Source organism: Cyrtonyx montezumae, unplaced genomic scaffold (assembly GCF_038088225.1).
Source record: "Cyrtonyx montezumae isolate F1298 unplaced genomic scaffold, pur_monq_1.0 scaffold_3, whole genome shotgun sequence".
Lineage (NCBI taxonomy): Eukaryota > Metazoa > Chordata > Aves > Galliformes > Odontophoridae > Cyrtonyx > Cyrtonyx montezumae.
This window is the reverse complement of record NW_027072034.1, coordinates 540,833-565,205: the sequence shown is the minus strand read 5'-3', so window position 1 is coordinate 565,205 and position 24,373 is coordinate 540,833. Positions and strand designations below refer to the sequence as shown.

General features: G+C 37.9%; 1 protein-coding gene across 5 annotated transcripts in view; it reads left to right on the top strand.

Annotated features, from left to right (window-relative positions):
• FNDC3A (fibronectin type III domain containing 3A) overlaps positions 1-24,373 on the top strand; it is a 106,641-nt gene that overhangs the window by 24,499 nt on the left and 57,769 nt on the right. For all 5 annotated transcript variants that reach the window (XM_065743923.1, XM_065743919.1, XM_065743921.1 and 2 more), the window contains one exon: positions 13,589-13,664. In XM_065743923.1, the coding sequence (XP_065599995.1) occupies positions 13,589-13,664 (76 nt within the window). The remainder of the gene's footprint in view (positions 1-13,588; positions 13,665-24,373) is intronic.

Genomic DNA, 24,373 nt, shown 5'->3' with positions numbered 1-24,373 from the left:
TTTCACTTCAGACATGAATCTCAAATTAATTTTCCAAAATTGATCTGGCAGTCTTCTACCTTTTAATCTGTCTGGATGCAGCTTTCATTTAAGTTTATTCCCTAATTCTACTTCAGATTATTTAAAATAAAGCAGACATGGAACGTCAGCCTGGGCTAGGGGCTGCTTTGGCAGGGGAGTTGGACTTGATGATCTCTAGAGATTCCTTCCAACCCCTACAGTTCTGTGATTCTGTGAAGGTCCCTATTGGGAGGACTGGCTGTGTTCTGTGAGTATTAGCTGGAAGCTTAGCCCCTACTACTTTACTGTACAGTATGAGCTCTGTACTTCATTCAGGTTTGCTTAGCATTGTAAAACTCAAGTTCAGTGGACTACAAACAGCAAACCATGGTGAGATAAGAATAATCTGGTTCAAATCTTCTCTTTTTTATTTATGGAGATTGATGTTTGTAACCTCTGGCCAGAACCAGATGTCTCAGAAAGTTCCAGAGTTCAGTGACTGCTCCTAGCAATATCCTTCTAATTCCTGGTAAACAAGGATTACCTTAAAGCTTTGAAACACAAATATTTGTCTGTTGTGCTATACAGACCCTTTGAAACATTTTCATTACTCTCATGTTTTTATTTTTTTCATGATTTAAAGATATTACAGTGGGATTATTTTAAGTAGCAAGTCTTCTGTGCACTTTTGTCTAACCACAGCCTGTTTCTATACTAATGAAACAGATTGGGTTTGCTGTAAATGAGACAAATAAAACTTTGCTTAGCCAAGCTGTGAGAATTGTGTAGTGCAGAAGAGACAAAACAAAGTAGATTAAAAAAAAAAAAAAAGTAAATATTTCTCAGCAACAAAACATGAGACGTGGAACATAAGACACTGTTGTACATAGACACTAGCAAGTCTTGAACACGTTTGTCAGTGAAATTAGATGCAGATTTTGACATTCATCTTCTTACTGGTTCTTCTCAGAAGACTTTCTGGTTTTCTGGAACAAGGATTTGGCTGTCCAAACCATCTATTCTTTCTCATCCTGTGATCAGCTCGTCTTTCATATCAAGACAGCTCTGCTGTTCATGTGGAAGAAGTGTGTGTGGGGGGAACATATGGGTACAGTAAGAATTTTAAAGAACCTTTTCATAAACAAAATCGGCCTGAGCCAGAAGAAGTGAAAAATCACCAGTTCTCAGGTCTTTCCAACTACCTGTGAAGTTATTTTTTACTGTTAAAAAGCAGCAAAGACTTACTGAAAAGTATGGTTTCAAATGTTAGTTCCACTGAATAGTAATTAATATAGCAGTCTCTTCCTTTTTTCCAGTTACTTCTACGGGTAGTCAGTGGCCATAATGCATGCAGTGGTGCTGACAGCACGTTGGAGCAGTAGTTAAAGGTGAAATACTTGCTGGTTTTGTGTCAGCTGCATTTCAGAAAAATGGCAGTTGCTTGCTGTCACCCCTGAAAATATCCATAGGCCTTGCAAGCTGACAAGGTAGCCTCAAGAAAGTGAAGGAGAAGTCATGCTGTCGTGAAATAATTTGATTCTCCTTTTCTTTTTGTTTTAAACCCCAAGTGCATGAACTGTTACTGCTACATATCAAGTAAATATCCACATAATTCTGTATGGGTTTTCTCCTGATTCCTGGAAAACAAGATCTGCTAATAACTTCTACTACTCAGATCTTTTCTGTTTTTCCTTAGGAAGTGTTAATCTCCATATATAGAGAGAGTGTTTCAATCCCTCTAGGTTATCAGTCAGTATTAGTAGATGCTAAGGTGAAACCTGTAAATTGTAATTTGCTCAAATGAACTTGGTGGAAAATAATGTTTTAAAACTTTATTATTAAGAACATTGCATAATGTTCCTTGGATGATGGTCAGTGTCTATAAGACATTTGTAAAGGATGATGAGAAGCCTGTTTTCTTTAATTCATACTACAAAACAAGATTTAAGAGAGAATTATAGCATTACTTTTCTGTGTAGATACGACAGATGTGTATACATAACCTGCCATGAATTAATATGACCTAGCACAGAAATCAGCCTGACATTTTCAGAACTCTTTGTTGATTATTAGCCAACATAAGCAGGGAAGAGGAAAGTCTAAAAGAAGGTGGACTTTGAGCAGTCTTGTGAAAGATGACATTAAGACAGAGTAATACTTGGAAATTATGTTCTTGAAAAGCATGAAATTCTTCAGTTGTTTTGAATTGATGAAGGCCATAGGCACAGTTTTAATAAAGCTTTTATTACTGATGTCACTTTGATTTTTCTTTTTCCCTTCCTATTACGTAGTCGTACATTATCTGTAATATATATTACGTAGATCTTTTGCATTTTTCCATTTAATCAGTTTTCTAAATGTTAACTGGTTTCATTCTGGAAAAGAGCTGTCCTTAGCATTATAAGCGTAATGATATGGACAAAATATTTTGGAAAACTGAACTGTACTATGTCTGTGACTGACATCACCTTAGCTGGACCACAGCTGTGGTTCCATCTGGCCATTCATGTGCAGCTCATGAATAACAACACTGCAGTCCTGCAGTGTTCTGTGATCAGTAGCTTTTAGGGCCATGCGGGTGGGGCAGCAAACCCACAAATCAGTATGTCAGCTTCAGAACTGTGGTAGAGTTATCCAGACTCAGTGTCTACTTTTCCCTGTTCATTGGACCATGTTCTGGGGAGACAAAGTAGCTGCAATATTCCATACAACAGAAGACCATACACATGTGAAAAAACAGCCCCTTTTAAAATTAAAAGTAAATGCTTTCAGTAATAAAATTATACTTGGTATGGACAACTGTTATCTTGACCTAGAAAGCTTTTACTTGGTAAAGGATGTTGTGCTGATGAATTGTGGGATTTGTGATTTGATGTGATTTGAAGTTGGACTGTTGGAAGTATTCTTTTTTATAACTGAGCTGTAGGCTTGAATGTCCTGAATCTCCTTATATAAAAGTTCAGACAGTACTGTCCAAATAACGTTTAAACGTTCTATATCTAAAGCAGCATCTAGCTGGTGATCTAACATTCTCATACTGCAGGTACCAGCTTGTTAAGATACACTTTCATCTGCCACATCTGCTTAGGGACCAAGACTTAAACCATAAGCACAGGCTTATACCGTGTGTGGTATTTGAAGTAAATTCTCACAGGGAGGAGAGATGAGTGTTTTCCCCTACGTGGCTGTCTTTCTGCAAGTGAGAGCATGCCAATGGACCCCTGCTACTGTTGGGATTAAAGGCAGATGTTAAATTGTCAGAAAGTAATACTGGATGATTTCAGTTCAGTTACATTCTTTATTGGAGATTAATAGAGGAAAACAATCTTTGTCATCTGCAGTGTCATAAATATAATACCTAATAAAAGGTATTTCTAGTTACTGCATTACTTAAGGCAGGCATATATGTAAATAGGAAATTATAAAGTAGAATTGGGAAACATGCTTTTTCCTTTTCATGCCACCTAATGCACCAAATAGAAATGCCCAATGTTGGAGTAACAGAGTATTTAAGAACAAGTGCATTAAAATCCAACTGATTATTTCTTTGCTGTATTTGTTATAATTCTCTTTTGTAGTATCCTTTCTCCTTCTCCTTCTCCCCTTCCCCCCCCCCTCCCCTTTCCTTTCTGGCTTATTTGCACGCAAGTCATGAGCTGCATCGTGTATTCAAAGATGCAGTCAGAAGTTGGCTCGTTCCTGTCTAGTGTATCCTATCTGGGAATCAGAAGGCTAAATTAAAAACGCACTTATAAAATGGAATATATTTGGAAGCTTTGTTCTCTTAAACCTGAGCCTTCTGTTGACTGACGTTAGATGATCCAGAAGCAGATGCTGCAGCAGCTATTTGTTGATTTAGTTGCTATGGTGACATGATACATTCGTGTACAGCAGGAAGCTCACTGTACGTTGGCTAATTTGATAGGAAGGAAGGCTTGAGGTAGGTATTGCCGACTATACTGTTAATTGATCCTACCTTTCCCATCCTGCCTGCACATGCTGTTCGGATGCACAGCTCTAGGGAAAGGTAGAGGGAGATGCTCCAGCCTGACGGTCAGGTTAAGGTGCCCTGCTGAGGGGAGCCAGTGCTCAGCACATCGCCGAAGATTGCCTCATATTTAGTGAATGGAACAGATTGGAGCATTTGGAGCGGTGACTGTTGGATCCTCCTTCAGCCTCTGTCACTGTGGTAGCACCAGTTGAATGAGAGAAATAAAAGGATGCGAGCAACAGTAAGTCAAAGCGCTAAGGCTTTTGAAATGGGATACTGGATTTAAGCATGCCACTAATTAACATCTTGATTGGAGCAATTAGTGGAAAAAAATTGTGATTGTGCCGAATGCCCCAATGACAGAACATAAACGTGGCTCTGCCTGGAAGTTATGTATTGTGTTTTATTCACCCTTTTCCAGAAATGCACCCTTTTTTAATCTCGTTGCAGACAGGCTTTTAAAGGTACAGCCTGCATCTTACAGCGGATGTGGCCGTACTGCTCTATAAACAGATTGAGTTGGGAAATCTAAACATTTTTGAAGCCACGATAGCCAAGAGAATTAGTGACAATTTTTTCCTGAATTTGTGAAATGTTCAAAAAATGAATCAGCCCATATCCTTGTGGCTGAAAATACTTCTCATCAGTACTGCTGAGCTAAATTCAGTTGCAGTATTTTTAGTCGAACCACTGCTTCTTTTTTACATTTCTGTACCTTACTAGCACGTTGAACTACATGATTTTAGTACGATCTTTCTGTTATTTGCAATATGTACTGACAGTCATTTGCTATTGAATCAGCACCTGTAGCCACATAATGCTTAAAAAAATTAAAAAGGAACAAAAAAAATCAACAATGAAGCTCTTGTAACTTTCCTAATAGCCCCCCTTCAGAAAAGAGCACTATTTCTGCTAATACAGAAATGGATTGTGATTGGTCCTTCTTAAGTTATCATTTCAAGGTCCAGGGAAGAAACGTTTTGAGACATTTAGTTTTCCAGACTTTAGTTGGTGTGAGGGGGGGGGTGAAGATCCCCAAAAGATGCAGTCCCTCAAAACAGCATGAGAAGAAGCAGGAACTCTGCTTTTCAGCAGTACGATTTTGCTTCAGTTTGTAACCCTTTGTGTTGCACAGAAAGATTCTTTCTACATATTTCACTGAAATGTACTGCAACCACAGTTGTAATATAACGTATGTAACATACTCTTATTTATTCCTAATATATATGATTTTAGCAGTGAATGAAATTAATTAGTTATATCCTAGCTTTTTCCCATCTTACTCCTTGCATTCTCAATTTCCCTATGTTTTTCAGTATTTTGGATAATATTCCAGAATATCAGCAAATTTTGGTGTTGAAGGATTGGGTTGGGTTTTTTGTTGTTGTTGTCATCTATTTAATGGCAGATCTGTTAGCACTCTTGTTAAATATATCCAGAGGCTTTTTACTTGGTTGGAAAACTTGTCCCAGATTTCACCCATTCTGGAAAAATAAGTAATTCACAAGGGGTGATTTAACTCCTTTCAGACAAAGATACCAAGTAACTCGGATCCTCTCACCTTCAGTGAGAAGTATGGGGCTGGAGAAAGAACTCTAAATATTTATTTGCCCTGAAATTCAGTCAAGTTCCTTTGGTTTTCTTGTCTTTGAGGCAATGAACAGCACCTAGACAAGTTATTTAGTGTAATTTTACGCTCGTTTTTTTTTTTTTAGCCTCAGTCTGGATTGAAACACTTAGCATTTTAATTTTCCCCTCCAGAAGACTGATAGTCCTTGATACTGAAGGATGGATTTGAGAGCAAGTATATCCTTGTGGGACATAAAGAGCTTGACATCTATGGATTTTTCCTTTAATACAAATATGAAAATGCTTGTCTTGTATCCTAGTAGCTCTAAAGTGATAGCTTTGATCTTTCAGGTAAGACTTTACTGGTTAGAAATAAAGCAGTGGATATTCAGAAAACTCAGTATTTTAAAAGGGCATTGCATAGTTTTCCACAGACAGATAAGCTTTTAGGTATAAAAGCACTTATTTGGGCAACATAATTTGCTACAACAGATTAAAACGCAGCTGATGGTACTGAAACTGTAACCAACATTTTTCTACTCTGAATTGGATCTCTCAATGTTTGTGTGAGTTAAGAAGAGTTAGGATGGTGTTTCATTCTTGTCTTTTTAGAAATACAGGTATTGAATCTGTGGCATCATGATGTGTAATAGTGAGAATCAACCTTATGTGATAAGGGTAAACTAGACACTTCTCCATAAAGCTTACAAAAATCTGATCTACCTACAAATTAGGTAGATCTTAGCTCTGTGTGGCAGGGTTGGGATGGTGTTCAGGAAGTGTCTTTATTTTGGTTATTTTTAATTTGCTACTATCAGTATACTTCAGGACAAAGTCATTTGTGGTGTTGTTTCTCTGTTGGTTGTTTGTTTGTTTTTTTACTCAAACTAAGTTTAGGCTTCTGGAATCCAAACAGTAAATTTAAAATGTTACCTTTGGATATATGATATATTGGTGATAATATTTTGTGTATGTAGTTAGTTTTTTTTCAGATACGTTCTGTTTCCTCCTCCTTGTGAGTTGACTGCATCTATGTGTTCAATAGGAGCAGCAGAGTATTTGTGAGGCACTATTCTGTCAGTGACTGTTTATTTCCTTACAGCAATATACTTTTGGCTGACTGTATCATGTACATGCATGTATGTGTTTGAGGAGGGAGCCTTGCCTGTTTTGACAGAGTTCTGTTCAGAGCTTCGTTTGCATATGTATGATGATAATCAAAAGAAGAAAAATGTGTAAAATTTACCATGAATTGCCTTTTGTTAAGTAGCTTTATTAGGTAAATTTGTAGATCTCATTGACTCATTTCAGGTTTTACCTACTGGATGTCAGTGGGAAGTTCTTTTCAGAGAAAGTGGTGGCACAGGCTGCCCAGAGAGGCTGTCTATACTCCATCCCTGGAGGTGTTCAAAACCAGGCTGGATGGAGCCCTGGGCAGCCTGCTCTACTACCAGATCTGGAGGTTGGTGACTCTGCCTGTGGCAGTGCGGTTGGAACTTGATTCTTGGGGTCCCTTTCAGCCCAAGCCATTCTAATATTCTAATGAAATATCTTCTTTTTTTTTCCCCCCTCCATATGGGCAGAAATAATTCAGACTTTTAATAGTATTTATGGTGTCCACTATGGAAATACATTGTCTTAAAACAGTGTGAATTAAGCCTAAGCTTTTATGTTTTCCTGCCCTGCAAGTGTTTTACCTCATCTTTACCAGAATCGGATGTAGATTGGCACCAGACTCTCAAGAGCTTAGAATGGTTTGGGTTGGAAGCAGTCTTAAAGACCATCCAGTTCCACCCCCTTGCTGTAGGCAAGGCTGCCACCTACTTCAGTCTTGCTTACTGACTGTCTGGGGGAAGACAGATGTGTATGCTCAGTGAGCATCTGTTCGCTGTGAAGGGCTCCGATTCCTCACTTTTTGTTTTGTGCCTGAGAAAACTTTTCCCTGCAGGTTATAATGTGATGCCACAAGTCTTACGCTGCCTTTCTTTCCTGTGAGCTCACTGAAATTGTCTGAAAATGTGAAAAACTGCTGACACATTGCTACTGCAGTTAGGAGGATGGAAGGAGAAGCAGAGATGCTCGTAGAAGCGTGTCTTCTACTGACAGAATGAAGAGTCAGTTTTAATTGTTGTTTCAGTTGAATTAATGGGCTTTTTGGCTATGTTTAATTAGTCTTCAAGCTAACATATTCAAAACAGGATTAGCTAGCTCTATATTTTAAATCCCTTCTGTCCCCAGCTAGGCTTCAATAAAGCACGTTAACCTGCGTATTCGTGGGCCATAAGGAACATGTTAGGGTGTTTAAGGTGTTTGATATCTATGAAGCCTGACTACATTTTGTATCATTACCATTCCTCCTGTAAAAAACATTGCTGTGATGATACTGATGGGGAGAAATACCATGAAGCTCATTCTGGCTTCTGCAGCATCCCTTTTGTGCTGATAAATGTTACTTCTAGATCTTTCTGGAGTTGAGCATTAACATTTGACCTTAACATTTTTCCTATTTTGCAGAAGTACTCTGAGTCTAGGTAGCTGCAGCCCTTCCGCTTCTTGTTGATATCCTTTGTCTTTTTTTTTTTTTCCCAGCCATTTTTATCAAATATATTTCTTCAGGGTTTAAAAATAAGGTAAAGATTTGAAGAAAAGACATTCAAATCCATTTCTAGTTCAGTCTGCCAGTGGTTTCTCCTGCCAGTAGTTAAAAGCTTACTGAATAAAAAAGGGAAGCATTGATATTCTGTTCTTTTAGCATCTGTACTGCCTTTGATTCTCCAGATAAAATATCAGAATACTTTTTCATCCCATCTCACTCTGTTCTAGTAAAGCTAAATCATATATGAGACCTTCAAATGAAATTATTGTTAAATTATCATTACATCTGTTGATAGTATGTCAAACTCGGTGTTGCGTGTCTTTGAAAGGCTTGATCGTGCTACTTGAGCTACAATAAAATTATACTTTAATTTGGATTTGAGTAGATAAATATTATTTTAAAAATACAGAATTATTGTATTATGGGAGCACATGTGTCAAATAAGACAGCTCAAATTGTGATTTAGATGAGAAGCATTTTTCAGAAGTGGTGAAGACGATGTCCCTTAACTACTAGTCCTTCAAAAAGGCAAAGCACTGTAATGCTGCTGTCTGGCAGTGCTTATATATTTGTAATTTAAGTGTGCTCAAGAATGTTCTCAGAAACTGAGGCTGTGTGTTATGGAACAAGTCTGTTCTAGGAAACTATTTCTTCCTCCAGGAGGAGTATCTGTCTTCAGTCTGCCTGTAACAGTTTGCAGCATCATCTGGGAGAGCTGGCTGTCATCAGCCCCAAATGTGGTCAGGTCTGCGATAACATAGTTTATCTTTTCAGGTGACTGTTGCAGCACCTAAGAATGTTGCTGAGCACTGCTCACTTTGCCAATACAGATCTAGTTTTAGGTACCACTGATGTGGTCAAAGTAATGAAGGAGCTGTTTTAGAGTCTGAAAATACTGGGACCCTGCAGTGGGTGGAAACCAGGGATAAAAGGAGGGGAAATTGTTAAGTCACAAAAAATAATGAAGGAAGTAGGTGAAATTACTCAAAACTGTTCATCAGACCCCATAGTACAAGAGCTAGAGGCACTTAGATACTAGAGCACTTGTTTTTCAGATGGCTGAAAGGTGAATTTCAGGAACTCATTGATGAAGGAGGTTATGCAGGCAGGCAGTGTAAGCAAATCCCAATAGTTCAGTGAGCAGGATAGACAGTAGAAACTGCCCAGGCTCTGTTGCTCTCCCTAAATCTACATCTAGGATTGATGAATTGGAGTTAAAGTTCTGCGCTAGAATGGGCGGCTGACCTAGGCCACCGACTATGACTGTAAAGACATTTCTTATGCTCTTACTTAGCTTGAGCAGCTGCCTGAGTTTGAGCAGTGATTTCAGGAAAACCTCATTGAGCTTTCTAATATGTGGCACAATTCAGTTTTATTAGAAAGCTGGTCTATGCCAATCCAGGATACGCATCTTGAACTGACAGTGAATGGGCAGCAGAGCAAATGCTTTAAGTCTCAGGAAGATAACTATTTCATGCTAAAAATTGGTTTTAATAAATGCTGTTCCTTTTTGCAGTATCTCTGTGTTTTTTAGGATAAATTTTGCTTTTAACATTGTGCTGAGGAAACATCTGTAATCCATGCCAATTTAATTATACCACTAAAAAGCTCAGTGTATTGTTCATTTGCTCTAATGTCCTTGGTAGAAAGAATTAAGTACCATTGAAAAGTATGAAGTTACACTGTTAAAACTCTATAATACTTTTCAGCAACTGATGTTACAGATACTTCAAGCTTCAGCCATGTGAGCTGGCCACTTTATCTATGCAGTAACTGTTTTGAAGATAAATGTATAGCTCTACTCCTGTATTTTCAGCTTGTATGCTAATCTCTGGATAGATATTCTGTACTACTTTTCGTTGGAAACTGTACTGAGGTCATGTGAATCATTATTAAATAGCTGTTTAAAGGAAACAATTTTAGACCCAGTGAGAATGACAAAAAATTGGTTGTTGACCTAATACTCCATTTCTTAGTAGTCATGTGTTAACGTATGCTGAACTTGAGATAAAAATATGCTGAGTCAAAGTTGTGTTAGCACTGAGAAATTACATTTTTAAATTTTATTTTATTTTCTTTTATAGTAGGTGGTGTTTTGAATGCATTTGTAGGATTGTAGAGCATGTATCAGGGACTCAGTGTCTTAAACTCCCATTATTTTGTTAAGCTTATGAAGTTCTTAATTAGTGTTTTGTTGATCTAGTAAGATAAATGGCATTTGAAAACTGTGTTGAACGTACCTCCCACTGAGACTGGCACATCATAAATGATTTTTATATCAAATTATTGCAATTATTTTAGAAAAGCAGTTAGCAGAAACGTGAGTAGAATAATGCATGTCAGCCTTTGGATAGCAGAATTTCAGATTTGGGTAGCAGTTTTAACCTTTTGGATAGCAGGGTAAAGCAACAGGATTTCTCACCAAAAGAATGAGGCATAGCAAAAGAGGCTGAACCACTGGGAATTATTTTTCCCCCTTTGGTTATATCTCCTCTGATCAGAAAGGTACTGATCTCCCTGTAAATATGCATAACTTTAGTTTTAATTCTTGCAAGCTGTATATTCTTAGGAGGCGAGAGTGTCAAAAATGTCCTCCTTAAAGGAGAGTTTACTCCCTTGGTTTCAGCAGCACTGAGGCTGTTGGTATAGGTACACTTTATCCCCCAGCACAATGGCTTTGGAAACCAGTGGTTCTTGAAACTTCTGAAATGACTTCAGCCCAGATTCAGATTCTTTTGCACACTTAGCAACAAGTGTAGCCTATACTGAAACAGTCATAAATGAGCATGTACGACATAAAAACAGGGCTGAAAGAAGGAGCCATTCAGTTAAATACAGAATCAGGCATCAAACAGACTAATAGTCCATTGAAATAAAAACCTCTATTTTCCGTTTCTGAGTGCATAATTCATGTGTATTAAGTCAGCCAGTCTCCCCAGCCTGTTGGTATTCAGATGCCCTCAGAGACTGGGAAAGCCTGTTGAAAACTGGAGTGTCAAATCAGTATGGACTCTTATCAGTAGACCCACCATTGCCACATGGCACAGCAGTGCTTTCTCCCAATGCACTATTCCCAAATGTTGAGCCTTCATCTTCTAAGAGGAGCTGTGAAACAAGCAAAAAAGATTTTCATGCAAGAGAAAACACTATGGAATAAAATCAAGAGGTATATGGCCCACTTGCTGCAGTTGTGCCAGTGTGCCCATTTCTGTGCTTAGCTTTTCTAGCTGGAGCCTCCGGTTCAGATGTTCTGCAGCCAAGGTCTGGAGGAGGTGGACCAGCAGGTTCCCAAAGCAGTGTCATTATTCAGGCTGCCAGGAGCCAGGCATTGGCACTGAAGGAATGGGAGCAGTGGAGTAATACCATTTATCCCTTAGTGCATCTTACTAGAAAGTAATCAGGGGAATTAATTGTTGCACCTGTTGGCTTAAAACTTGAGATCATTACAACTTTTATTCTTCTCTTTCGTTCATGGTGGTGGGTTGACAGTTGGACTAGATGATCTTGGAGGTCTTTTGCAAACTTGATGATTCTGTGGGTCTATACTGTGGAGACCCAACACACGTAGCTGAAACTTGTATTGATTGCCAGAACGGTTCCTCCTAGAAGTGAAGGCATGCTAAATCAAAAACTTTTGTACAAATCTAGGTATTTTCCAACGCTCAATGAGGGCAAGCTTCTAAGTAGTTTTACTTCAGTCTAAATTTTACTCTAAAACTTTGAATTGTAGCAGAGAATAGAAAGTAAACCAATTAAATACACATCTTCAAGAGTTTATGTCTGCTAGGGAAGCTTGAAAAAGAAATTATAAGTCCTTCACTGTCAGTTCCCTCCGTCGTGGTCTGAAGGTGGTATCTAATTGCTAGAATGCTGATTACAAGCACTTGCAATGAACTCTGGTGATACAATGTATTCTAAAGGCATACAAGCTTTATATGAAGCTAACTTCTAAAATTTTGCTTCTGAATTTAGGGAACATAGTGTTAACTTTTACTGAATTCTGTATTCATTAGATAATTGGGAAAATTATCAACATGATAAAAGTGTAAATCAAAGAATCATAAAATGGCTTAAAATCATCTAGTTCCAACCCTGTGCCATGGGCAGTGCCACCCAGCAGCTCAGGCTGTTCAGGGCCTCATCCAACCTGGCCTTGAGTGCCTCCAGGGATGGGGCATCCACAGTTTCTCTGGGCAGCTGTACCACGGCCTCACTGCTCACTGAGTAAAGAATCTCTTCCTAACATCTCCCATCTTTTAGTTTAAAGCCATTCCCCCTTGTCCTGTCACTATCAGGCCATGTAAAAAGTTGGTCCCCCTCATGCTTTATGCACTGAGGCTTTCTATTTTCTTTGCAGCAACAAGACCAGTTATACTTTTAGCAGTTTAACAGAGTAAATAAGTCCCATGCAAGCAAGACTGAAGAGGTGTCTAGAATGGAAGCTAGTGATGTGGTTGATGGCCTGTCCCTGGAGACTTTCCAGGTGAGGCTGGATCAGGCCCTGGGCAACCTGATGTAGCTGTGGTGTCCCTGTTTATTGCAGGGGAGTTGGACCAGATGGTCTTCAGAGGTCCCTTCCAATTCGAAGGATTCTATGATTCTATGAAATGTATCTGTTCTTTATTTTTCTTTGTCCTTAATCTTATTTGGATTCTTCATAGCTACAAACTTATTATTTCTAAGTCAAGTTTTGAAGGAGAATTCTGAAGTCTTAATTTGGTGATGGACATTTACTTTGATTTATGTCAGATTTCCACAGATTTCCAGCTGAATGTGCTTTTCTATCCATTTTATGTTGTGTGGTCTAAAAAAAATACCAACGAATGCACACAAGAAAGGAAGAAAGAGGTTCAGCAGCTTTCTATAAATGAAACTGTGCATACTGGTCCATCCTGTGTATTTAATATACTTTCTTATTAGTTCTAATAATGCTTTATTGTTAATGAACGCTCAAACATGTTTGGATCATGAAAAGAAGGAAATTACAGGATGTTTTCCTTATGCTTAAAACTGTTTGCCAAGTGGTAATATTTAATATACAAACTCTGGGAATCTTGGGCTTCCTCTGAAACTCTATGTAGCAGTTCAATTAATGTGGAAGTAAATGTAATTTGTTTAAATAATTTAAGCTGTAGAAATAATGTTTTGATTATGCTGAACAGTCCAGAAAATAAGATTTGTACAGGTGTTTTACCCTAGTTGCTCTTCTCTGCTTGGTTTTTTTGAAAAAGTTTGTTTAGAACAAGAGCAAGTACTGGTATTTTTAATCTCTTTTCTCTGTGGATAAAGGCAGCAGTTAATGTAAAGTGGAAAATAATATATTCAGAGTTGGTTTTTTTTTCCAGTAAAACTTTTTTTTTCTTTTTTTGCACATACTAGGCTTTTGTAACATATTCCCATGTAATGGTTGTGAACACTCTTTTATTTTTAAGGTTATTCTTGTGCAAGTTAATCCAGGGGAAGCATTTACAATAAGAAGAGAAGATGGACAGTTTCAGTGCATTACAGGTAAAACCTATATATATATTTATATATATATATATTTTTAAGTATTTTCACATTCAATATTAAGATAAATAGAAGGCAGTTTCTGGTGTTGAAGGTAAAAGACTGAAAAAAGTAATTTTAAGTACAAACTTTAACAGTCTAAAAGATTTTGTGTTAGTGTTGGATTTCAGAACTGTCGAGAGTGCGTTTTTTTTTTTTCCTGTTAGATGAAATTAAATAGCATGGCATTTTCAGTCTGCAGACAAAACATGCTAACAGTAGCTGTTATCCTACTGCTAGTTTGCTTGCCAAGCAATGTCCTCCATCAGCACTAGCTTGATCTCGCTTTAGAATACAAACACTTCATCCAAGATCACACAGGACTCAGTTTGGATGTTTTCTGTTCTGAATTAAACTAGTTTTAAGTGAAGTTCATCTACAGCTGTAAGAAACAAGCACTCAGATGCTGCTGTTGTTTAGAATACCACTTCACTCTAAGAGAACATCCACAGATTCAGATACAAGGTCATGTTTTTGTTGTTTGTTATCAGCTGGGGCAGTAAGTTCTACCTTCTGTTTTCTGTATGTTGGCCCAACTCCAACAGATGCAGTCCTGAGAAACTGAAGCAAGTGGTTTCCATCTCCTTTTCACTCTTTCCAGCCTGAGATGAAAAGTCTATTTCCAGTGTCAGAGGCAGGTCCTTGGGCTACAAGATAGCTGATTAAAAGGAGGCCTTGTGTTGTAATTAAGTTTACATCAACAATTCTTAAAGTCGATATGTTCATTAGTGCCATTTTTCAAGACTGTGCTAGTTGCACAGTCTTGTTGCTTCACTTCAGCCACAAATCAGTCAGTTGTGCAGCTCACCTTTCTGCAGACTCTTATTTGAAACAAATCTGAGTGATAGTTATTTTGCAATTTCCGAGGGGAACACATTAATTTTGTCTTGTGATTTAAGATTAAAAAAAAGAAAAACACAACAACAGATAGGACATTGTGTTTTACTTCTATTACACAAAACACTGTGGAGAGGCATACTTTGTGTTTCTGTGGGTTTAATTTCCTTGCATGGTCATTTTCAAAGTAAGGAAGTGTGTGTGATGAACTGCAAAAATACTGATATTATATCTTCACAGATAGAGTTCTTACCTATTGTGATACTGCTTTTATCCTTCTTGATCCTGCTTCTTTCTAAATAGACAACTTGCTTTTGCGATTTGATTCAACTGCTTATTTTTTCTCACTTTACATATGAAGGTGAGAGTGAGGTGGTTATTAGATAAACAATTATTCCCAGTACTCACTAAGAGTAAGCTCAGATATGATCTTTACAACTTTCCTGAAAAGTTCTGCAAGCTTTTGCATACCACTTATTGCATGGGCATTCTCCTTGTCCTTTGCCTTCCCAGGACGTGAAAATAACATGGTGGATATGTAGGTGATGCTGAAACAGAGATCATAACTTAGGTTTTCATGTCTATGCGTTCACTAATCTTAGAGCAGAACCAGTTAGACATGTTCACCTGAATGCAGCTTTTCTGGTCTATTCTTGCCAGTTTTTACATTTCTGGGTTATGAAGGGAATGTCAATAGATCTTTCTGTCTTTATGACTTTTTGTACCTTCCTGACTTGAAGAAGCTCCTTTGGCAAGTGATACTGTACTGTTTCATGATATATGGTGCAACTATTGAGGAACACCTACCTTATTTACTGTGTCTAGATTTGTATGAAGTGAATGATTTCATGTAGTGCATGCTGTGGAGATTAATGTGATATCAATGGTCCTTCTTGCTCTGCCACAGCTTCTCAAGTGTAGTCTGCTTCGCTTTGCCACAAAATGGATGCCCAGTCTTCAAAATGGGTTACAGCCACAAGAGGCTATTGCGCTGATACTAAAGAAGGAAACCTCACATTACTTCCCTGTTCCTATTTTCTTCACTGTGTGCACTGTTATTAGGTCAATTCAGATCTAAAGATGTGGAAATACATAATGAGTATGATTTGAAGAGATGCTTATTTAAGAAAAAGGTATGGAGAAATTAAGATATCAGAAATTTAGTTGAGAAGATATTAGTGGGAAGTTGATTTAGTCATCATGTGTCTTAATACTGTTTTCCAGTGTATTTTTTCTGTAAATATTTTCCAGTCTTTATATTCTTGTCTGACCATATTGACTTAACGTTCAATAAAAGTGTTTTCTGCTTTTTCTGTGATGTACTGTGTAGAAAGGGGCTCTGCTATGTATGTTAGAAAAGTGTATCCACATATTACTTTCCAAACATACAGCACATTGCTCGCAGAAAAACTGATTATATACAAATACATTGCATATTGATGTGATTAATGTTGTTGCCTCAGAATCTACCTGAAGAAAAGCATTAGTGCAGGCATAAGGGGTTTTGGGGGGGTTTTTGTTTGTTTTTGTTTTTTGAAGAAATTTGCTTAATACTTCCTTAAAAGCATTTTCTTATTGAAACAGTAAGAAATCTCTTAGTTTCTGAGTTTACTTTCCAGAATGAGCTGGCTCTGGGAACTTCATTTACTTAGTATTTTCAAGCACTACTTTTTGAAGTCTGTATTCTAAATCACATAGAACAAAAAGTTACCTTAGAAATACGTGGTTAGGATCTCTTTGGAGTACAATCTTAAAAGATACCTTAGGGGAAAGGAGAAATAATTTGAGCTTGCAAAAGATAGTATCTATTCAGCATGTTATGCACTAAGCAATGATTAAAATGATGACAGTTTCAGATTCTGGCAAGGTGGTTTTCATTGGCTTATGCTTAAATTGGAACTATGGAAATGTATTATAAAAATGAAAGAATGGAAGTTGAGAAGCTGCTTCTGGATGGATCCCCCGTAGAGGTGCAGATACACAAATGTGGTAGTGCCATTTTGTTAAATCATTGTTCCTTCAATGATTCTAGGTCTCCTTTGTGCTTTATTACTGGTCATTTCACCTTTCAGATGTCAATTCCTGCTGAAGTCAGTGTGGATTGTTTATAAATCTAACCATAATGTTAACTGTATTTCTTGCACTGTATTCTTGTCCGCTGGAAAAATTGAGGTGCTCTTGTAATACTTTTTTTTTCTGAGGAGTACTATTCTTATTTTGGGAACTCTGTACATTGGGTAAAACTACTCAACTAAAAAACAAGAGTCATTGTCTTTCCAGAAGAAAGGGGAGATATTTATATAGCAAATGTTTTAGAGTTCTCCTTGAGTCTTTGAAGTGATGAAAATGTAAAGCACGAGTTAATGGAGAAGCATGCTGTGCTTTTTCTGTGGCCTAACTTCTGAAGAAAATGTTGTATTTATGCTGGGGTCTCTGTACTTGCCATCTGCTTGCTGTATAACTCACTCAGATGATCTTTTAAGCTTTAAATGATCTGGTGCTGTAAGTGGGAAGCTTGCTTAACATGTGCCTCTTCTGTGGCAGTTAAGATTGGATAAAAAGGCCATTGTGTGTATTTCCTAGTTTGAAATCTGAAATGTTGGAAAAAGAGCAGTGCTTGTTGAGGGACGTTTTCTCCTTAATTGCATTCCTTTTTTTTTTTTTTTGATAGAATTTTGATGACTGTGCATTTCTTCTTGATGTATTACATGCATATTTCTGTAAAATAACAAGCATTCTATATTTCTGTGACTACAGTGAGTCAGTGGTTTAGGTTTTAGCTGCTTTTGTGTTGCGTATATTTTGACTTACAACTTTAAATGAACACTTCTCAGTGTTCACTTCTCAAAATTTCAGATTTTATAACAGATTTTGTTTGACTGCATAGTGCTTTGTCTGATAGCACTGACTTCTGCCCACTCTTTTAACACAACTTCAATTTAAACCATTTGTCAGTCTTTTACTTTCCAAAGACACTGTGATTTTCTTGCTAGACAGACAGGAAGATGTCTGCCTGCATTATCTGTGTGTTAGACCAAAATGCTTATTTTCAGTACAGTTCTTTTAGATGCATGATACTGTTCTGACAAACTGGAAGTATTCAGACTTCTGTGGAAACTTTCCTTAAGCCAAAATTTTCTTCTGTTGAAGTGAAATAATCAGCTACATTAGTGATTCAGACAACCAGGTTTGAAGTGTATGAATGGGCTCCCTTTGTAGAGTTGAATTACTGCAGATCACTCATTCATGAATTCTTCCTATTGCAGGATAAATGAATGAAGATGACTCATCTTAAGCACATTTTATAACAGTCCCAAGTTGCTGCTAAGGGCTATTAAATGTTACTTGACATAATAAGAGAAACAATGTTATATATGCCTCTGCAAAGGAAAAGTGCCATTTTTATAATAAAATAAGAAAATGTATGTAAATTAGAATGAGTCATGAGTACTTCATGTTTTGAAATGAAATGAAGTATCAGTATTAAGGTTAGTCGCTAGGATAAAAGTTAAGCAACCATTTTTTTGTTGGTGGATCTTTTTTTTTTTTGGAATAAAAAATAAAATGTTTCTTAGAAGTATTTTGAAGACAATCAGAGGAAAAGAGGAAGATCATATCAACTCTGAGACTACAAAAGTGAAATAGAAATTTTATTTCGTTTTAAGGTGAGTTTCAGTTTTGGTAGAGCAGAGCAGACCTGCCTGTTATCCAGAGTAGTTTGTGAATAAAGCTGTTATGTGCTGCTAGGTGCCATTTTGGTTGTTTTTAGATAGCATTAGGGCAAACCATGCTGAATATCTTAAAATAAGTCCTGTCTAAGTGTATTTCGACAGCATCAACAAAACCACCGTAAAAACTCAATTCATTTTGTTCTTTACAGCACCTGGTGCTTTGATACTCAGTTTTATTTAAGAGTAAGTTACTATTTGTTTGATACTCAGTTTTATTTAAGAGTAAGTTACTATTTGAGGTGGTTAAACACAGATGTTGAGCTGGTCACAAATTCTGCACAAGTTCTCACAGACTCCCCAGAAAGGGTTTTTGTGGTTGCTGATGGTCACTGGAAGATGCTGCTTTCACAGGGAGACCAGAGCTTATTACCAAATTCTAAACCCACTGTGTGGGTTGGAGGAAGTACGTGCTGCCATTCTGTGGTGTTCTTAGGATGCGCCAAGATGCCTGCCTCTGCAGTAGTAGTCCCATATCTTAGCTTTAAGTGTGTCATCACTTCTAGAACTATTGCATCATGGTTGTTAAATTCTTCACTGTCAGCTTCAGCATTGGGCAAAGTTTAGGAATAAGATAGTATTTATTTAATGCATGTGTCTGTATTAATAATAAGACACTATTAACAAGAATTCTCTTCTTGAGCGTCTCTACTATGCTAGACAGCTCCTAAGGCTGGTTAATGAATCTGTACAAGTAGACCTGGAAATGTATTTCTTGGTTTTAGATACAGATACCTATGTTATCATCTTGTACATGATAATTTTAGGATCTCTGCTGCAAATACATAGAGGACTTTATAAGGGCCCTGAGGAAATCTAAAATAAATCAGCTGAAATTATTGAAGACACAGCAAGCAGCAGTGACTTAACGCCCACCTAACTCTTTGTTAAGGATTTTCAAAGCTGAGTCTAATAGTAGTGTAAATTTAAAGCAGCTTAGTTCGGAGATGGCTTTAAATATTAAACAATTTCTAAAATGTATGTGTTTGCATTTTCTGATGCCTATAATCAAACTAAAAGTAACAATGTTGATATCAGTCAGTCATGCACAAGTATAAATGCAGAGGAGGCTTGACGTCTTCTCTGACAAGATGTTAAGGAAAGAGAGGGACCATGAAGCATGGTTATAGCTCCTTGATTTGGAAATACTTCATGCCACAGTAAGTAAGGAGCTGCCTTTCTTATGTTCCAAAGTAACTGTAAGCATGGGGCTGGCTTTTTTATAGCTTAGAGTAATGAACAGAGTGCATGAATGCCCTTGCAAATTTTGTACAGGTAAATTAGTGCAGAGGTTGGATGAGGTGCAGGAAAATCCCTTCTGATAAGAAGAAAAGATGGATTCGAGTCCTTGCTGCTTATACATTGGCTTTGTCACATAGGACAAAGATACTCCTTAATTTTGAATGTCATTGGCAGGAGCAATTTACCCTTAACCCCTACAGATGCAGCTTTTCTTTTACTAGTACTATGCTGCATTAAAACTAACTCAGATGCCTGCTTGATTCAATAGTCTTGTTTTGCAGTAGGGCAGTGCTGAAAGAGGGCCATCTCTCAAAACTCAATTTTATTAATGAAACTAACAAGGAAATGCAAAACAAAGTCATTTTCCTAACCTGAATAAGCTGTAGCAATCTGAAAATCTGTTTACACTGACTCTTTTCACTCTTAAGAGCAGCCATAAAAACTATCCTCTAATAAAACTACCAAGAGAGCACACTCCCTTCTGTGGGAACTGCCTGACCTTCTCCTTGGTTAAGTCTGGTAACTGAAGGGTACTTGGTGGCCTCAGTCTCCCTCAGCTCTTAAAGAAACAATCGGTGATACCCCAAGGAGCTGTTGCTGGAAAAGCTGACTTGATCATTCTGCTTTTCACTAGATTTCTAAAGCATGTCATTCCCTGAATAAACTGAACTTGACAAAAGTTTGATTAAAAGCAATCAGGCTTGTCTTTACACCTTCTGCAGTAGCAAATTTAGAAACAGATTAAAAGGAGAAATTCACATATTTAATCATGTTTGTTTTGGAGTGTTTTAGGGAAAACTTAATTTTTCTATTCCTGATTTCTGTTTGAAATGTTGTTAAACAGATCTAATATCTTTATTTGGAGAAACCATGTTTATATTGCTTCTTTTCTTGTTACTTTCTCATCCTTCTATATAATAATATTCTACTTGGACTTATTTCACACATTTTGAAGTGAAGAGTTTATGATCATTGTATTCCTTATATGGTGTTCAATTTGTTTTTCCATTTCATGTCCCATTTTCTGATGTATCCTGATCGGTTAATCTTTCCTTGTGTTTTCTTTAGTTCCCTCCTTTGTTCCCCCTTTTCAATGTACTGTATACCCAGCCTGACTCTAGGAAGCTTCTGGAGACATTTGTTTGAAATATCAGTGCTTCAGCTGCATGCTCAAGACATCTAATTTTAGGTGCCTAAATGTGTGTTTCTATATGTGGCCTCGGATCTGAGCTCTCATTATAAGTAGTAAAGGTTTAGTCACTAGCTATAGTGTAGTCAGTGCTTTTCAGCTGACATCAGTTTGAACTGAATAGCTCTCCAGGCTCCACTATTTGTACTGACTAGATCCCCCCATACCTTAATAGGAGTTTAAAGTCCTAACTTGCATGCAGACACACAATTTTAGATACCTGAATAATACCATTCTGGAGCAGAAGCCTGGCTATTGTAAATGAAAACAAGTCAGCCTACGCCATGAAAACATCTCAGTGGAGTCTGTTCTTTTCAAGTTGTACACACAGTTTCCTCAAGGTTTGCCTTTGAGCTCTTCAAACCCGTCCATTTCCATGAGCACCTAACATCTCACATCTCAAAAGGAGGATGCCAGTACTTGGACATACATTCTGGGAATGGAGTTATGGCCAGTAGCTGCAACTAGGAAATGCAGCTGGTGTTGGTTTCCGTGACTGCAGTCAGTAATGTCTTGCCCTTAAGACTGTAAATCATTAAAGGCAAAGGAATGCCTAAATCTCTCAACATCAAGAAGAGCAACCAAACAAGTCTGATAATGTTAGCCAACTCTATCTGCAAAAATGGCAAGCTGAATTCACTGTAATTACAGTGCAAAAGCAGTCACAAGCCCATGAAATACATGGGTATAGTCAGCTGGTTAAATAGACAGTAGGAAAGGATTGTATACCAACAGATGAGAGAAAAGCTGAGATAAACACATTCTCACCTAACCAAGTCATCTTAGCTTTATCTTTGAAGTTTATCCATACCTGTGGATTCAGCTGGAAACTCAGCTGAATATTTTCTCTAAGCTGGATTTTGGAGACATCAAAGAAAACAGTGAGGAGATGGTCATCTTGAGTTACATTGTCCTCATCACAAACTTTCAGCTCCAGAATATTCTGGAAACGTTAAAAAACAGATTGTATAAGTTTTAGTAAGAATAAGATACTACAGATTGGTTAGTTGGAAGAATTTGGGTAAGAACTTCAAGAATGAATGCAAAGGAAACTGTTTCACAGTTATTCTCTACAGGCTCTATTGACTACTAAGGAATAGACAGTCTAATTCATGTACTGAAAGTAAAATAGCTACAAGGAAGTGTGAATGCTTCATAAGAATACTCAAGAAAACCCACAGTATGTAAGGCTATAGTTCCATTTCATACTTTGTATGAAAGGATGAGTTTTAGGCAGGTAAGAAGGCACCTGGGCTTCTATCTTCAGCCTGATAATCAGAAGATGCCTGGACAGTAAATACAAATATAGTATACAAACTCATACTGTTGAGTTTCAGATGCTACTGTGAGCAATCCAAGTCTGGAATCACTTGGATGACTTCTATGCAAAGGGTGCTGAGCCTGACAGAGCTGAGAATGTTAAGTTCCCTGGCACTGCAGTCAGTTTATTTGATCCTTTACTATGCTGCTGATGGGAAATAAGTAGCCTTGTACTTCTTGCATTATGAAACAAAAGGATAGGAAAATTGATGTTGGGTCTCTTCTTGGATTCTGACATTAAGTAGGAAGCTTGATTAGCAGTTTGAACTAAATCAGAGATCAGAGAAACAAGCAAAGGAGTTTGAAAGAACGTTTTACTTGAAACTTCCAAATAAGATCCTAATATTTAGAATAACTTATGCTGATAACATTTTCTGTATCTTAATTGGATGAAATCTGCTTGATGAAAATGGCCCCCTGGGTCCATCTGCTCCAGCAGGGGCACCTAGAGCAGAGTATCTAGGGCCACATCCAGGTGGCTTTGAGAGACCCCCCGGCCTCTGAGCAGCCTGTGCCAGTGCTCGTGCTGTTCAGAGGGAACCTCCTGTGCTCCAGTTTGTGCCTATGACTTCTAATCCTTGCAGTGCACAACACTGACAGAAGCCTGATGCCCTCTCTACAGAGATTTGTGGACACTGAGATTTCCCTGAGCCCCCTCTCCCCCAGCTCTCTCAGCCTTTCCTTACAGGAGACCAGCAGGTTCTGGCTGTCTGTTGGAGTCTCTACACTGTGTCCATGTTTCTTCTATATGGGAGGACCAGAACTGGATCAAGAACTTCAGATGTGGTCTCACGAATGCTGAATAGTGGGAAAGGATCTCTTGCCTCTATTTGTGGGCAATAGTTTGCCTAAAGCATTCCAGGATACTATTTTCCTTCTTAGTGTCAAGGGCACATTACTGGTTCATGATCAACTTGGTGCCTCTCCAGGATCCCATGTCCTTTTCTGCAGAGCTGCTTTTCAGCTGGGTGCCCCCAGCATGTCCGGGTGCCTGGTGCTGTTCTTCCTAAGGTGCAGGATTCTGCAGTTATCCTTACTAAACATCATGAAGTTCTTGCCAGCCCACCTCCCCAGCCTGTCAGGATTCCTTTGGATGGCAGCATAGCTCTCTGGTGAATCAGCTAGTCCACCCAAACAGAAAACAGAAAAAAAGTTTCTCCATGTCTTTATTTGACTAATCCTTTAAAAACAGATTGTGCTTTATTTTATAAAAACTCAGAAACAATATATATTTAAAATGACTTTTAACTGGATTTCATGAAGATTGAAAGATTAGAACTTTGTGCATAAGCACTTCTTTTTTTAGATCTTCTTTAATAATACAAAGAGTAGAAATACAGGCTAGCGTGTCATTATTTTTTAATTTACTATTCTATTTGTATTCCAGAAAGGAATCTTGACTCCCTTATTTCCTGACCCACTGTGGGCACATGGTAGCAGTGAGGAGTGGTAGGAAACCAACATCTCCATGGCTCTGGGACAGCTCTCACAGCCATTCCTTCTCAAGACCAAGCAGGCTCTTGCTCTTAGTTTTGATTTTTTTTTTCCCCTAATGGATGAATCAGCAGCACATGGCCTGAAAGACACGGCTGTGCATGTGTTATTAATAGTAGACGATGATAGTTGTAGTCTTTCTGATGGTTAGATGACTGAGGTTTTGTCAGTTTGCATGGCTTACATGATCATGATGCTTTTGAACTTCATTAAATTCTTGGTGATACAACTTCCCTTTCTTCCTTTTGCAGACATTCATGTAGCAATCTGTTTTACATCTAAAGCAGTTTATTATCCAAATGAGGGGAAAGAAGATAACAAGGCTAAGGCAGACATATAGGCTAGCTGTGCACGGATATAAATAGCTACTGTTTAACATGAATTAAAGACCAATTGCGAGTGTGTATGTTCAGCCACTTAAAGCCATTAAGACACTGCATAATTACATGCAGCTTCAAATAAGTTTGAAAGGCCAAATTCACTGATGGTACATGCAACTATCCAAAGTGCTGCTCTTCTTTTTATGCCAAAGAGAAGGCCTTTCTCAGCTGCAACAAACTTCTAAAAAAAAACCAGTTTTTTGGAGCAGGTGCTCAGAGGGCACTACCAAAACAGCCTCAGAGTTTCTCAAGTGACTGTAGGGCACCCCATCACTTAGAGAAGTGTCTCAAGCTAATGGATATTAAAGCTTGTGGAAAGCTGACTATACATTCCTTCCTTTCTGATTAACCAGTTATTCTGTGAGTGTATCGTTTTATCTTCTGTTCCTGTTCTCAGTTGTTTGTTTGTTTTTTTCCAGTAGCCTCTTCTCCAGCTGTTTCATTCTTTCTTTCTCTTTGATGCTGGACATATGGACTATC